Source organism: Numida meleagris, chromosome 20 (assembly GCF_002078875.1).
Source record: "Numida meleagris isolate 19003 breed g44 Domestic line chromosome 20, NumMel1.0, whole genome shotgun sequence".
Lineage (NCBI taxonomy): Eukaryota > Metazoa > Chordata > Aves > Galliformes > Numididae > Numida > Numida meleagris.
Window position 1 is genome coordinate 4,777,279 of NC_034428.1, and position 13,660 is coordinate 4,790,938.

Genomic DNA, 13,660 nt, shown 5'->3' on the forward strand with positions numbered 1-13,660 from the left:
GCCTGTGGCTGAAATGCCCAGCTCGAGTTGTCAGAACAGATGACAGGACAGCTTTTTTCTTGCCACATTCATAGCATAAGAGATTGGTTTCCCTCGAGGGAGCCTGAAAATAAGCCTTAATATGCACAATGCACAAGGTCCACTGCAGTACTGGTGCCGAAAGGAAACAAAGGCTTCCTGCTCTGCAGCCTCCGCGAGGGTGGGTAATCCCATCAGTTCCAGCTGCCGCACCAGAAGCAGCTCCACACAGTGCAGTAAGGCTGCTCTGAAGCCACCTTTCTGCTGTGAAATCCTAGTGGGAAGAGATGCATATGCATCCCAGCACTGAAACACTCAGCTCTGGTTTCAATCCATTCTGATATTAAGCCAGAAGTAACATTAAAAGTAACGAAAAACCATCAGTCAAGAAGAGGAACTTCACTGCAGGCTTTGGCTATTTGGGACTGGGTTGTTAATTAGTAATATTTATTACTAATAAATAGATAGAAGAACTTCCAGGGAGCCTTGCACCTGAGTCTCACCTCTTTATGTTAATTGCAAATAGTCGCTGCACTTCCAGATTGGCTCGGCTGATGGTGGCTGCAAAGGATTTGCCTTGACAGTAACTGAAGAACAACATCTGCAGGACATGGGAGTAATACACTGACACACCACCTCCTGCCACCTGCCCATTACTGTCCTGTAGGATCAGAGAGAAAAAAAATAAATAAAAGAAGATGAATAAGCATCCTTCAAAACACTCTCAAGCAGTCAGGCTTTTAAGTTTCTCAACTGATCAAATCATTCCAAAAGCCTTTCCACCACTCCCTCTCCACGAGTGAGAGAAAAAGGTCCAAAATGACAATTTTCTAAGCTAAATTCCCTGATGAACTCATCCAGCAGATACTTCAAAGACTTCTGAATGGGATACTGAGATTGCATACTGTAAGCAGCGCCCTCAGCTACTGCATCTGCGTGCTTGAATGTTGCATGACAGCCTCGCATGGAGCACTCCCCATGTTCCCAGCTCATAAAAGAGCTGTTCTGCAGGCCTTCTGCTCATCTATTTCCCTGTTTCAGAAAGGCAGGCTGGGGGAAAAGCACTGAGTAAAACGTGCATGGATTTTAAAAGTCACCTGCATGGATAGCACACTCCAAGAATACAGAGCTGCTCATGGACCAGAAATAAAGGCTCATTCCACCTCTGCAGCTCCAGCAATGGTCAATAATTTCATTTGTTCTTGTTACCACACCTTTGGAGTGCCTCTCTCTGTGAACAGCACTGCTCTCAAGACATCTCCCTGCTGAGAAATCCTGCTGGGCATAACTTCAGAGCGAGTCATGGAAAAACATGCTACATTTTCTAGATGAAAGGATCAAGGGGTTTAATTTTTACCCCCACTCCCTTTCACTGCAAGGATATTTCTCTCCTCAGAGGAATGGCAAGCTCATTGATCTGGATAAGGGAGCTTTCAAAAAGGGAAAAAAAAAGAAAGGAAACTTCTGCCTTCAACTCTAAGACTGAAAAAACAGAGAAGTCACTGTGCCTACACTGCAAGAAAGAGAAGTGACCAGTACCTTTAGGTCCTCATGATTGACTTCAAGCACATTGGTGACATAGAACGGACCATGCTGGGCACTGCTTGCCTCCTCCATGAGCTGTGTATAAATGTACCCGGCAGAAGACATGATCACTATTATGTTCTTCCCCTCCTCATTGAAGAGGAAAGTGACATCCCTGATTTTGGAACTTGGTAGAAGGAAATAGAACGTTGGACTCAAGGCATCCACGGAGAGATCGTAAATCTGTGGGGAGAATTAAGAAAACAGTTAACCACTATGAAGCTAAACAGTCTTTTTTTTTCACAGCACAAATAGACAAAAGTTGAGAGCAGGGAGTGCCTAGTACATGTTACAGATCATTTTCTTGCTCTTTGAGTTTTTTGGTTTTGCCTTTTCTTACAGTAGCCAAACAGAACAAATTTATATTTCCAATTTATTTCTAACTAAGAATATAATTCTTCTGCATGCAACTCTGCAGAGATCCAGACTTTAAGAAAGGCAAACCAACAGCTTATGAGCAAACATACCTTCACAAAGTCTGCAGTCACAATAGCAAGCTCTGTTTGGGATCCTGGCAGCCACACAGCTTTAATGATGAAATTTCCAGTGGCCAGTTGGGGATGAAGTACCAAATGGTCAGAGACCGACCCAGAGCTGCTGAATGTTAACACATGGCAGTCCTGGAGCAATTAAAACAATAGGTCAAATATCAGAACAAAATACCTGTATGCATTTCAAGCCAAGAACAGAGTTAAAAGCTGGCATTCATCTCAACTTCAATAATGATTCATGCAGTAAGAATCTCAAATGCCTGCACTTAACATAAGTGACATGAAAATCAGTTTTAAAAAAATATATGTTCTGTTCCAGCTGTTTCTTAGCTAAATAACAGATTTGTGGCTTCTGCACTGTGAAAGCTGAATCTGAATTTGGCAGAATACCAAAAAGTCCTTGTTACAACACACCAGCTGTTACAGACTAGTTCAAACACTCTTCAATTTTCACATGGATATATTGTGACTCCTGTCTTCAAGTAAAACTGGCCTAAATACACTAAGAGCTATTATTTTGAGGCACTGTCCCATTTATTACATTACTCATATAGGTACTGCCTCTTTTACTTCATGTATCTAGTAAGAAAGTGATTCATAAGCTGAAATTAGTGACAGACCTTTGGAGCTGGCTCTGAGCTGGTTCCTCAAAAGAAAATTACAGATGGTTTTGAGATGAGGTTTCCAACTGCCTAGCAAAGAGTTAGTCAGGCACTTACCTTCAGTCCACACACAGCTAAGTAGTCCTCCTTGCAGGGATTTCCAGTTAGGCTCAGTACAGTAAAGGGAACAGGTGCAGATGCAAGGCGAGTAAGGGTCAGTTTTCTTTTGCTAGAGTCTGCTTGTTTCAGCAACGCTGAGAGCTGAAGGACTGTAATCTGCAAAAAGAAATGGACTTAGTTATCCAGATTTAGGATTCCAGAGAGAAAGCCATTTCCACTTCAGCTCTATGACAGTGCCCCAGCACTCATCACCACTTCTGCTCCAAGAATTCTTTTCTCTGAAGAACGAGGGGTTGTTCCAAAGCCACGCCACACCTGACAGAAGAGCTTACAGAGCTAGAGCACTCACCTTGCCCTTCTCGTGACTCACAGCCAGGTGCTGCCGCCGTCCGTGCGGGGATGACAGCACACACATGGCCACCCGCCTCAGCACGTGCGCGCTGATCAGCTGCCGGATCGTCTGGCCCTGGTCACCGCTGTAGTTCATGCGGACGTTCTCAAACGCGCCTTCTTGGGAGCCAAGAGTCGGGACCTGAGCCATTTGTAATGGACAAAGGATAAAAAAAAGTGCATCACTGAATTGTAAAGGCTACCCCATGGTTTAATTAGCCGTAGCAACCCCTTTAGTATCATACCATCAACTGATCTGTCATTTCTACTGACTTGTCCAACGTATGCAGCTCATTGAGAGCCTGCTGGGCACGACTGCTGCTCCCCATGGCTGAGGCTTGCTGGAAGTTTATCTGAATTGCATCCATTAAGAAATTCAGCATCTCCAGCACCAAAGGAGCAAAGGAGAAGTTGGCCTACAAGAAAGAGATATGGCAAGAGAGAATCAAGGTGCTGGGTCTTCACAAGATCTGCGTATCTCAACTAGCTTTTAAAACCTGAAGTTGCTTCCATGATCTCTATCGTCAAAAACAAGACCACAAAAATCAAGCAGCTTGGCTGATAACCAACACTGCTCGCCTAATATACTCTACAGAAACCACTTTCCTTCTAACTATACCTGGGACTGTAATTCCTCTCGACAGCCCTCAACATTTCTACACAGGCTGCTCTTCTTGGGCTTTTCCTCATCGGGGCCCTTCCCCTCACTGATGGTGACCTTGGCTTTCTCTGCAGGAGAGGTGCTTGCATGTCGAATGACACTCTCAGGCACTCTGGGCTCACTCTGGAAGGCTGATTCTTTCATGGTAGAGCTCATACCACTGCTGGGAGTTCTCTTCACCAAAGCCTGGGGATGACACAGGAATGTCAAAAGCCCAAACCAGCTTTTATCACTGACAAAATGAATTTAGATTGTAACAGCAACAAGACTAATGCAATTCCAAAGAAACAGAATGCAAATCTCTTAAAAAAAAAGCAGCAATTTTCAAGAAAATAGTATCCTGCACGCCACTCCCCATTCAAGTATCAGAAAAACGTTCCTCTTTCATAGAATCATAGAATTGCTCAGGTTGGAAAAGACCTTCACGATCATCAAGTCCAACAGCAAGTTAATATAAAGCTACTCTGCTTCTAGTGGAAAACATGGGAGAAGATAGTATATAAGCTGTGCAGCTTAAGCTAACTTGCACATGCTGTAATGGTAGGTGGAATCAAGACACTTTACCAGGCAACTGCCATCTTCCTTGGCTCCACAGTCACAGAAGAACGATCCGTATTTGGCATAAGAAATCTCGTGATCCTTGTGACAAACTTTAGCACAAACGGTGCAAACACCAACCCCATCAACCATCTTGCAAGTGTGACAGTGATACCTGCACGAAATAAGCCAGCTGAGTTATGAAGCATAGTACTTCCAGGAGGCTCCACAGACTGCAGTTGTTTCTTTCTTAATGGCCAGAAATAGCAGGCTGAAATTCTGACCAAGAGTTTTGAGAGATTCTTACCAATGTTGATTCATGAATTCTTTCTGTGTAATGGTGAAGGTACAGAGTTTATTACAAAGAGAATCTTCATCCTGTTAAGAAGAAAAGTGTTCTGGTAAGGGATTATAACTGCACTGCTATGGTAAAGGCACATGGTACAGAATATGTTTCTCATACATTTACACGAGTGTTTTAACAGCAGTGAGTTTTAGCATCACCTAGCTCATTGGCAGCATTAATTGTGCCTGTTGCCTACCGAATCTTCAGCTTGGGAGTCCTCCTCTTCCACTGCCAACTCTTCCACCCAGTCTGAATCCACCTCAATTGCCCGTTCCTCGCCATCAACAGAAAGATGACTTGGTCCTTGTCCACTGGTCTGGCTCAGTGCATTAGTGACATCAGCCAGGTAAGAGACGATATGGCATGTACACTCCAGGATAGTAACATGCTATGAAGTCGAGATGAATAAAAATGAGAGGCAACGCTTAAATCCCACAGCAGCTACTATAAGGCAGGAAAACCTAATACACACCCCCAAACTGTTTTCAAATTCTCACTATACAACACGAACAAGAGAGCTGATACATCTCCTGCCTGAGGTTTATTTCTCCCAGTTAAACAACAGCCACGTGCCTTACCTTTCCCTGCATGACGTTAGCATTCATTTTTTCCACGACATTCTTTTGAGACAGGTATTTCTTGCTGTAACACATAGAGAAGATCATTACAACTTTGGGAAGTATAAACTCAGTTCCCACCTTAGCTTCAAGCACCTAATTTGCTCTACGTCAGCAACAGGAAACGTATCAATGCAGTGATTACTTAAACCATCTAGAGTGGAAAAGGCAAAGAAACCACACGTTTGTTTGTAGTGGGGGAACACAGACTAGCCTGTCTCAGACACCTTATATTCCAAACAACAAACTACAAATTAAGTGGGCATAGGTAAATATGCACTTCTGTTCCTACATTATCAGAAGAAAGTCAGTTTAGTTGAAGCAAATGAATGAATAGCAGTGTATAGTTTGCTCTTACCATTTGCCCAGCCAATCAACAGCGGCACCATGAAGCTGGAGGTGTCCTGCCCCTTGTCCTGCACTAGCCAAAGTTGCCATCACAACCATCAGTTCAGGAAAGCCTGTGCCATCACCGTTGGCCAACATTTCCGTTGCCATTGGTATTAGAGTACTCAGCAGAACAGTGCACACGCCTTCTCCAACTTGGCTAACAAGAAAGAGAAAGTTTCAGATGCTGCACATCACCTCCTGGAAGGGCAGCTAAGGCCCACACTGCAAGAACACTGAGCCAGCAATGCCCTCATAGGCAACAGCTATGCCCCAATCATTTGATTTGAAAGCTGACAAAAAGTCAGTTTAATTTGCATACCTAAAGATTGAAACAGTGCACAAAATAATGACAAAAGCTGTACTTCACCTGTTTTCCCGAACAATGTAAGTTGTCAAGAGTTGCAGCAGCTGCCTGTTCTCTTGAACAACGTCCAGCTGGTCTGAATCTTTGGGTGGAGACATGGTCATCCTGGTTAACCAGGCCTGGAGGCGGACGGGCTCCACACAAGCCAGCTGAGCCAAAGAGCCACAAAGTCGCAGCAGGCTGGGGTTGGGACTCTTCTCAGCTGATGGAGAAAACTACAGTGAGTGACAGAAGCTACAATGAATGTGTTTGAAGGTAGCTCTCCCTCTGTTCATGGTCCCACTCAGATAAAAAATTTACTTGGAATGAGACCCAGTGCAAAGCATCTGCTTTCTCTCCTACTTACGAGAAACAATCAGCCACAACGAGCAAATGCAATTTTTTCAGGATGCTTTACTTATTTCCTGACATGAGCTCAGACCTAAATCATCTTCATCTTTCTCTAACACTAAAGTTAGCTGTTATCCAGTACTAAAAGGAAAAACAGCCAAATAAATTTGAGAAGCTTAAGAGAGGAAGTAAGAAAGGAATGAGCAACACACAGAGGTGATACAAAACCATTAAGAGTGAAGAAGTCACTCCAGTTCCTTTTAGAACTTTACTTTCAAGCATCTCCCTATTGCAGTCTCTCCAACCCAATAGCAGCAGTAGGCAGATATGGACATGACAGGGATATTCAACACAACCACTTACTTAACTGGAAGAGTTTGGTGAAGAATTTCAGCACTCTGTTGCAGAACTTTGCTGAGAGGTTTTCATTGGCTGTTGCCATCATGATCTGGACCAATTCTCCACTATATGTAGTGAGTGAAAATTAAGTCAGCTTTATAAAATAGCCCCAAACCAGACATCAGTCAGCTTTCCAATAGGGGAAAGACTTTTCTCCTCTTCATATCTCTTCACAGCACCGTTGTGGTGTTATGTAGATTCCAACACAATCTTCACAATTCTAAGTTATGCCAATGCCCCACCTTCATCCCTGAATCTGGCCATCTGTTGCTCTGAGAGGGACTGAGAGAAACTGGGATTTCACAAATTAAACTGTATTGTCCTACAGTAGAGTCTCTCTCAAAAAACTGATGGGTTTCATTTCACTAGACCCCCCCCCCACCGATCACTGCAAGGATTTGCTCATATTTTACTTGGAATGACAATATCCTAAGTCTACTCCCATACAGAAAACCTTTTCACTCTCCTGCACTGCTTGAAGGCACTCCTGTCCTTACACAGGTCTGCACTGTCCTGCCCAAAGGCATTCACATTCCTAAAGAGTTGAGGGTGACAAACTAAAAGAAGTAAAGTGCTTGGCTTATAACTTTCACGCTCATTTCACCTTTCTGAAAAGAATTCCTCCATGGCTTTTCTAGCTTGGCTGCTCTCCAGCTGTTTCTCCAGATGCTGTAAGCATTCCTCCAAGATGGACTCATCCAGGCCACTGAAGGTCAAAAAATGCATATTAAATAAGAACACAAAAGCATAATTTCAATAATTCTGAGAGCCAATAAGCAAAATAAGAGCCAACATTGCTAACACGATTCTAACAAACCTTCCACTAGCTGAAAGAAGCTCTCCTTCCAAGAGACAAGAGAAAAGCAGTTGATGAGTAAACATCACATAAAGACCAACAAATCCACCAAAGTATCAGAAAAAAAAGTGGCACACACTGTAGGCAAGTTACACAGTTAGAAACCTACAATAATCTAGATCTTTCCAGCTCTTCACATTACAAATTCCTCTAACTTGCTGTTCTTTTTGCAGTTGAAGTCTCTTTTAGAGTTACTCCACCCATTCTCCACTGCGTTCACCCTCCCTCCACAACACATACTGCAAGCAAAATCCAATTATTTTTACACTCCCTAACAGAAGGTGCAATAGATCTCCTTCTAAATACTCTCCATCCAGAGAGGATCAGTGTGAAAAAGATGCAATATCATCATGCCTAATGGTTTTATGTTTCAGATGGGCAGAATCAACATCTGTGCACCAAGCTTATTCTCTCTATATACACAGCAAGTAAGGGGTGGGAAGCATAAATCTGGCTAGTTTGTCATGATAAAGAAGGGATTAGCCATCCTTATAAACAGCAAGAATAGAGACAAAGGAATATAAAGCAAGTTAGGTCGGCATCTTCAGCTTTGATTTTGTGCTTGTATTTACATAATTTTCTATTTGATTAAATAAAAAACTATCCAGATACATATGTGATCCATCCAGAGTTAGAAGAGATGATTAAAATCCACGCTGCCTAAACTGCAATGCTGAAAATTCTGGGGAGCTGAATAAAGTATCTTACATTTTCAGTCAACAAGTATAATAGTCTTCAACAGATAAAAATAAGCTGATTTTTCGCCTCTCTGTCTTGCTGCTCAAGAAACTACATTGATATTTAAATACACTGTAGTAATTCTTTGTATACAGCTTAATTGGAAGAGAGCTAGAAGGCACACAGTCCATTACCTGTTTGGATCAGAGTGATGGGCCAGTATGTTATAGCATCCCGTGATCAATTTCTCATAAACACGTGCCAGGAATTCATCTGATTCTGCAGGGCCCAAGATCCTTTCTAGGGAGTTGCTGCTTATCTCTGCCACGCTCTCCGTGCTGGTCTCCAAAAGGAGGGGCAACAGGGAATGAATCACCTGTGGTGGGTTCAAATCATCTGACCAGCTTGAAAAGAAAGGAAAAGTAGGTAACTATATCTAGTGCTGACAGTTATTTTGTTTGAGACTATCTTAGCGTTAAATGCCTGGAAAAAACCAGTTCTTTCATTTTGCTTCTTTCGTATGCTTTGAAAAGATCACACAAGTGAACGATAACAAAACACAATCAGATTTGATCCATATGGCCTCAGCTCATATCTCAGTTTCTTCAAGTGCCTCTTCAACAAGAGGACTGAGCTTTTCTATCAAGGAGTCTACCTTCTGGAGACACCACATCAAGACAGAAAAGCTATTCACTCCAAACTGCACACTGAACGTAACATAGCTTAAGGCTCAGTTCAAACTACAGAGCCAGTACAGCAAGTGTTCCAACAGAACAGCCTGATCAAGACAGACATTCAGAAGATCAGAAGCAAGAATGTAGTATAAAAAACACCACTTACACAATGAGATCCCCAGTGAGTCTGACCAAGGAGAGAAGGGTGTGTTTCAGGGAAGCTGCAAGAGGTAGACTTTGGCTGCAGAGAGTACCAAGGTGGGCAGCCTGAACTGCACTGATGTAGCTTTCTGCAGGGATTGTGTCGTTTGCGAAGGCGTTGCGCTAAGGGTTGAGACACACACACACACACACACACACACACACACACAGAGGAAAATCAGAACAATTTGTGTTTAGCAGAAAGACACACTACTTGCCATTCCCAGTAATTTACAGAGTTAAGATTATGTCGGCTCAATCCACAAGGCTGCACTCACCCACGAGCCAATGTTTGGAAATTCATTGGTATGAATGTTGTTCCACGAGTCACATAAAGTCTGCACAGCTGATGGTAAGTTCTGGACAAGCATCGGACCTGCAATCAACCCAGAATTGTAAGTCACTGTGTAGTATCATGGGTCCTGTTGAAAACCAGAATGCTTCTAAAAACTGTTTAAAACTAGATCATGAGTTAACCGGTCAAGTTTGATCTGTAATCCTTCTGAAGGCTACACTCGTGCTGTTCTACCAGCCAAAAATATGCCTGAAGTTTCCACCAGCTTACCAGCTTGTTTCACTTCATCAGAACAACAGGAGACACAGCAAAAATACTAATCCATGGCTGTCTTCAACATACTAATATTTCACAGTTTGCCATACCCTGCCATGCCATTCTACTGGAACATCAGCATGGTTATAAAAGCATTTCAGTATGCCAGATAACCTCACAAGTTAGTTCTCTTCAATGCTTGCTCCTCTTTTTCAGCTGCTACAATGCTAAAAAGAAAAGACTCCCCAGTCTGCTGCTGACAGGATAAGACAGTGATCTGAACACAGTGGCAGAGGAAAAAGAGCACATAAGCCAGCACACAGCTTTGAAGCTGAATGTTGGAAACTTCGTAGAAAGCTTCACCTGTGCACAGAAGGAAATCTGAACTATCCAGGACACTCACCTAGAGTATTGGACTTGCAACGGCTGGATCCAATGGCCAGGACAGCAGCATAGCCTCGCAGCTTCTCTTCAGAAGGTTTGTTCTCACTGGAGCCCTCTTCAGAGAGGCTCCGTAGCAAGTAAGATCTGCATTCATGAGGGAAAGGATTCACTTCAAGGAAGCAGTTCGGCATTTCATAACTGAATGTGTCAATACAGTGACAGATAAGAAAGCAAACTTCTGAAGTTCTGCCCCATACTTCATGCGATCCCACTAAGAGAGTTCGGGGCTTCTATCTCCTCTAAGCTTCTTACCAGCAAAAGCATCTGCTCAAAAGAAAAAGCTGATTTACTTTTGCTTTCTTCTACATCGGAGCTAATGAGAGTTTAGAAGACTTCAGACTCTTAATCAAAGAATTAACACCCCCCTCCTCCCTCTGATGGTCTCTGACAGTCTCAATAATGACAGTGAAATAACTTTAAGCAGCACTATCCTACAGAGTGGTAAGAAGAGGTTCCATCTTTGGAGGAAAAGCTGATTTTACAAACTTGCAAGGAAAGATCAAGCTACTTAGAAATAACAACCAAATTATAGCTTTTTCTTCTTTTAAAAACAATGGCCACTCTAAAGGATCTAAGTTAGAGTCACTGTACTGGACTACTAAGAAACCCACCTCTCTCTACCAAAACAACAAATAAAAACCCTCATGTACAGAAGGAAACCTTATTTCTATCAGAGATGCTACAGATTGTACCTGGTAAATGTAGCATAAGTGTCAATAAGCTGCAGCGTAGCAGGTAGGAGGTTCTTGGTTATCTCTGAAGACTTATGGGGATCAGTTTCTGCAGCTAGCTTGGTAAAGTGCTCATCTAGAGAAACCTGGATCTTGGAAATTGCAGCATCAAGGGTGTAAATGGACTGTAAGCTGGGAACTTCGTGCAGCTGGAGAATAGTTGCGCAGTCGATGCCACAAAATGAAGATATCTTAAAATACAAATGAATGGAACTGTAAGTGCAAACCATTCCACAAAAACAGATGTTCCACCTGCACATTTGCATTTGCACCAGCTCACCTGTCGAGCAAAGTATTCTTCTGCTATTTCCACATCGTATTTTACCGAGCTGCACTTGCTGGAGGCCAATTCAATGAGAGAAGCAGCATGTTCAGCTTTCATCCCCTGCTTGATAAGGTGATCCTACAGATGCCAGAAAAAGATCACACTTTGAAAGTGCTCTATAATTAAGCACCCCGTCAACTACCAGGCTAGAACACTTCAAAAATGCAGACAAGATCCCACTTCTCACCACCATGCCCACACATCAAATCCCACATGCACCGAGCACAGAACAAGAAACTGACATTCTTACTAATAAACAACATTACAAAACACCCCAGTGAAGATGAGACTGTAACCTTGATCCATGTGACATAAGATGTGATTCGCAGGCGAGAAGACCAGCGCAACGTGTGTAAAATATCACATTCACTCATCTCTGGTGTGTTTGTAGCCAACTGATTCATGTAGTTTTTGGATGGAGGCAAAATCCCTAGTATCCGCCACAGTATCAAGAAGTAGTACTGAAGTGCACAGGCTTCCTAAGCAGAAGGATGGTTGGATAAATTAGTAAAGGAAGATCACAGTTTCAACCATTACAGCTACTGAAATTATCTCATCAGGGCTCTAGACCCATGTAGATGTGCTAAATTGGGTGAACACGTGGTGGACTGAATTTCTGTCATATTACGCAACAAAGCATAGAAGGAAGAGGAGCAAGAAAGAAAAAAAAAAAAAAAGGAAGGATTACACAAAATTTTTCTGTCTTATCATATTCCAGGCAGACCTACTGGCATTACCAGGGAGGAACAGTAACTCTAAAACATGCTATGGATTGAAAATCCTTGACAGATATGCCACCACCAAAAATACTACCATTAGCCATGGGATTTTTAAGATCTCCATTACTCCAACCACTGTCCAGAACACTTTGATTGAATACTTTAACACTAAATTTAAAAACCTGCTATTCCTCATCACAGACAACAACACAGCAACACATACAGTCTTACCAGTGCAGTGACATTTTTGTTTTCTTTCCTCCTGAGTGTATCAAACTGTGACCCTGCTGCAAGTAGTGAAGTCAGTGCTGTGTAAAGCTCATCATACTTCATAGTCCTAGAGAAAAGGACCTCACAAACCTGCAAGAGATGACAAGTCAGGGTCACTGCTTTGCAGCTGCATGTATATATACTTTCCGTTAAGTATTCAGAACACCCCCAGATCAAAACTATGCAAAATGTGACTTCAGGAAGTTAATTCTGTCAGGTATTCTGGAAGAATTTGGATCAAACTGATGGGAAAGTGACCCTACTTAACAATCTCTGCCTCAGAAGTTTCAGCAGCACTGAGAATTAAGTATGGACATGATAGGGCTCTCCTTCGCAGCATAAATAATTGAATCACACGCATTACAACAAGCTGTCCAACACACTTTCATAGTAGTACATTTGAATTTGCAAATGGACTTCCCTGACATAGGAATCAGTGCCAAAAGGAATCCCACATTATTTTATTCAGTCACTACTCTTTTCTCCATTTGGAGAAAATTCCTGCTCTAGCCACTGCATCAGGTCCTTTCTTCTCATCAACTTGCCCTGGCACTTGTCAAGCCAACGCTGCCCTTTGAAGGCTTACAGAAAAGTCTCTATAAAGAAATCCCAGTACCGTGCTATCCAGACGGTTCAGATCATCTTCAGAAGCTTCTAGAGATAGGATGCAGTAGAACCTGGGCTGTGGAACTGCATCTGGAAGGTGATACACAACAACAATTTTGTTTACTAAAACTGTTCAAGCATAACTATGTGCATTTTTATCTGTATGCCTGTCAAAGGCAGGAAAAGGTACCTAGGCCACAGGAATGACTCTCATTTATTTGTAAAAGCAAATCTTGGAATAAAAAAAATTCCTCACATTTTCGTTCTTACCTGATGAGCAGTGTTTGGTCCAGTTTTCTTCCACCTCCTTAAATCCATGATAGAGTGGGACAGAGGTTCGTCTGCTACTGTCCTGGGACCCACTCACCCAGCCAATGGGTGGAGTCAGCAAATTATATTGCACCTAAGTAGAAAAGCAGTAAATCATTAAGCAGGGGAACCACAATAATAAAACAATGAGCCATAAGATACAAACTATCCCATTCCCACTCTCAGCCTGAGGGAAGCCCTGGATCCTACCTAAGGAGCTTCCAACTACTGAAAATGCCACACACAAAATGCTAGCATCTCATTAATGAGAACAGTGCCATAACTCACCAGGGACAAGTTAAAGCAAGAACAGTGCATACAAGGCATTTGAAACGGTGTCTAAATGCCCCAAATACTCATGACTTTGAAAGATCAGGCAGGGCTTTCATCCTGCCCATAGCAGGATTTATTAGGACAGCAGTTACATCATAAATTTATGCTCTAACTG

At 42.6% G+C, this 13,660-nt stretch overlaps 1 protein-coding gene across 5 annotated transcripts in view; it reads right to left on the reverse strand.

Annotated features, from left to right (window-relative positions):
- UBR4 (ubiquitin protein ligase E3 component n-recognin 4) overlaps positions 1–13,660 on the reverse strand; it is a 68,538-nt gene that overhangs the window by 42,990 nt on the left and 11,888 nt on the right. For all 5 annotated transcript variants that reach the window (XM_021417352.1, XM_021417351.1, XM_021417350.1 and 2 more), the window contains exons 20-44: positions 13,174–13,306; positions 12,914–12,993; positions 12,259–12,387; positions 11,605–11,787; positions 11,264–11,386; positions 10,945–11,174; positions 10,212–10,336; positions 9,537–9,634; positions 9,224–9,381; positions 8,578–8,787; positions 7,454–7,555; positions 6,814–6,914; positions 6,124–6,322; positions 5,725–5,913; positions 5,328–5,391; positions 4,946–5,137; positions 4,711–4,781; positions 4,431–4,578; positions 3,825–4,052; positions 3,451–3,621; positions 3,165–3,347; positions 2,813–2,971; positions 2,070–2,222; positions 1,558–1,785; positions 522–679 (exon numbers count right to left, since the gene is read on the reverse strand). In XM_021417352.1, the coding sequence (XP_021273027.1) occupies positions 522–679; positions 1,558–1,785; positions 2,070–2,222; positions 2,813–2,971; positions 3,165–3,347; positions 3,451–3,621; positions 3,825–4,052; positions 4,431–4,578; positions 4,711–4,781; positions 4,946–5,137; positions 5,328–5,391; positions 5,725–5,913; positions 6,124–6,322; positions 6,814–6,914; positions 7,454–7,555; positions 8,578–8,787; positions 9,224–9,381; positions 9,537–9,634; positions 10,212–10,336; positions 10,945–11,174; positions 11,264–11,386; positions 11,605–11,787; positions 12,259–12,387; positions 12,914–12,993; positions 13,174–13,306 (3,815 nt within the window). The remainder of the gene's footprint in view (positions 1–521; positions 680–1,557; positions 1,786–2,069; positions 2,223–2,812; positions 2,972–3,164; positions 3,348–3,450; positions 3,622–3,824; positions 4,053–4,430; positions 4,579–4,710; positions 4,782–4,945; positions 5,138–5,327; positions 5,392–5,724; positions 5,914–6,123; positions 6,323–6,813; positions 6,915–7,453; positions 7,556–8,577; positions 8,788–9,223; positions 9,382–9,536; positions 9,635–10,211; positions 10,337–10,944; positions 11,175–11,263; positions 11,387–11,604; positions 11,788–12,258; positions 12,388–12,913; positions 12,994–13,173; positions 13,307–13,660) is intronic.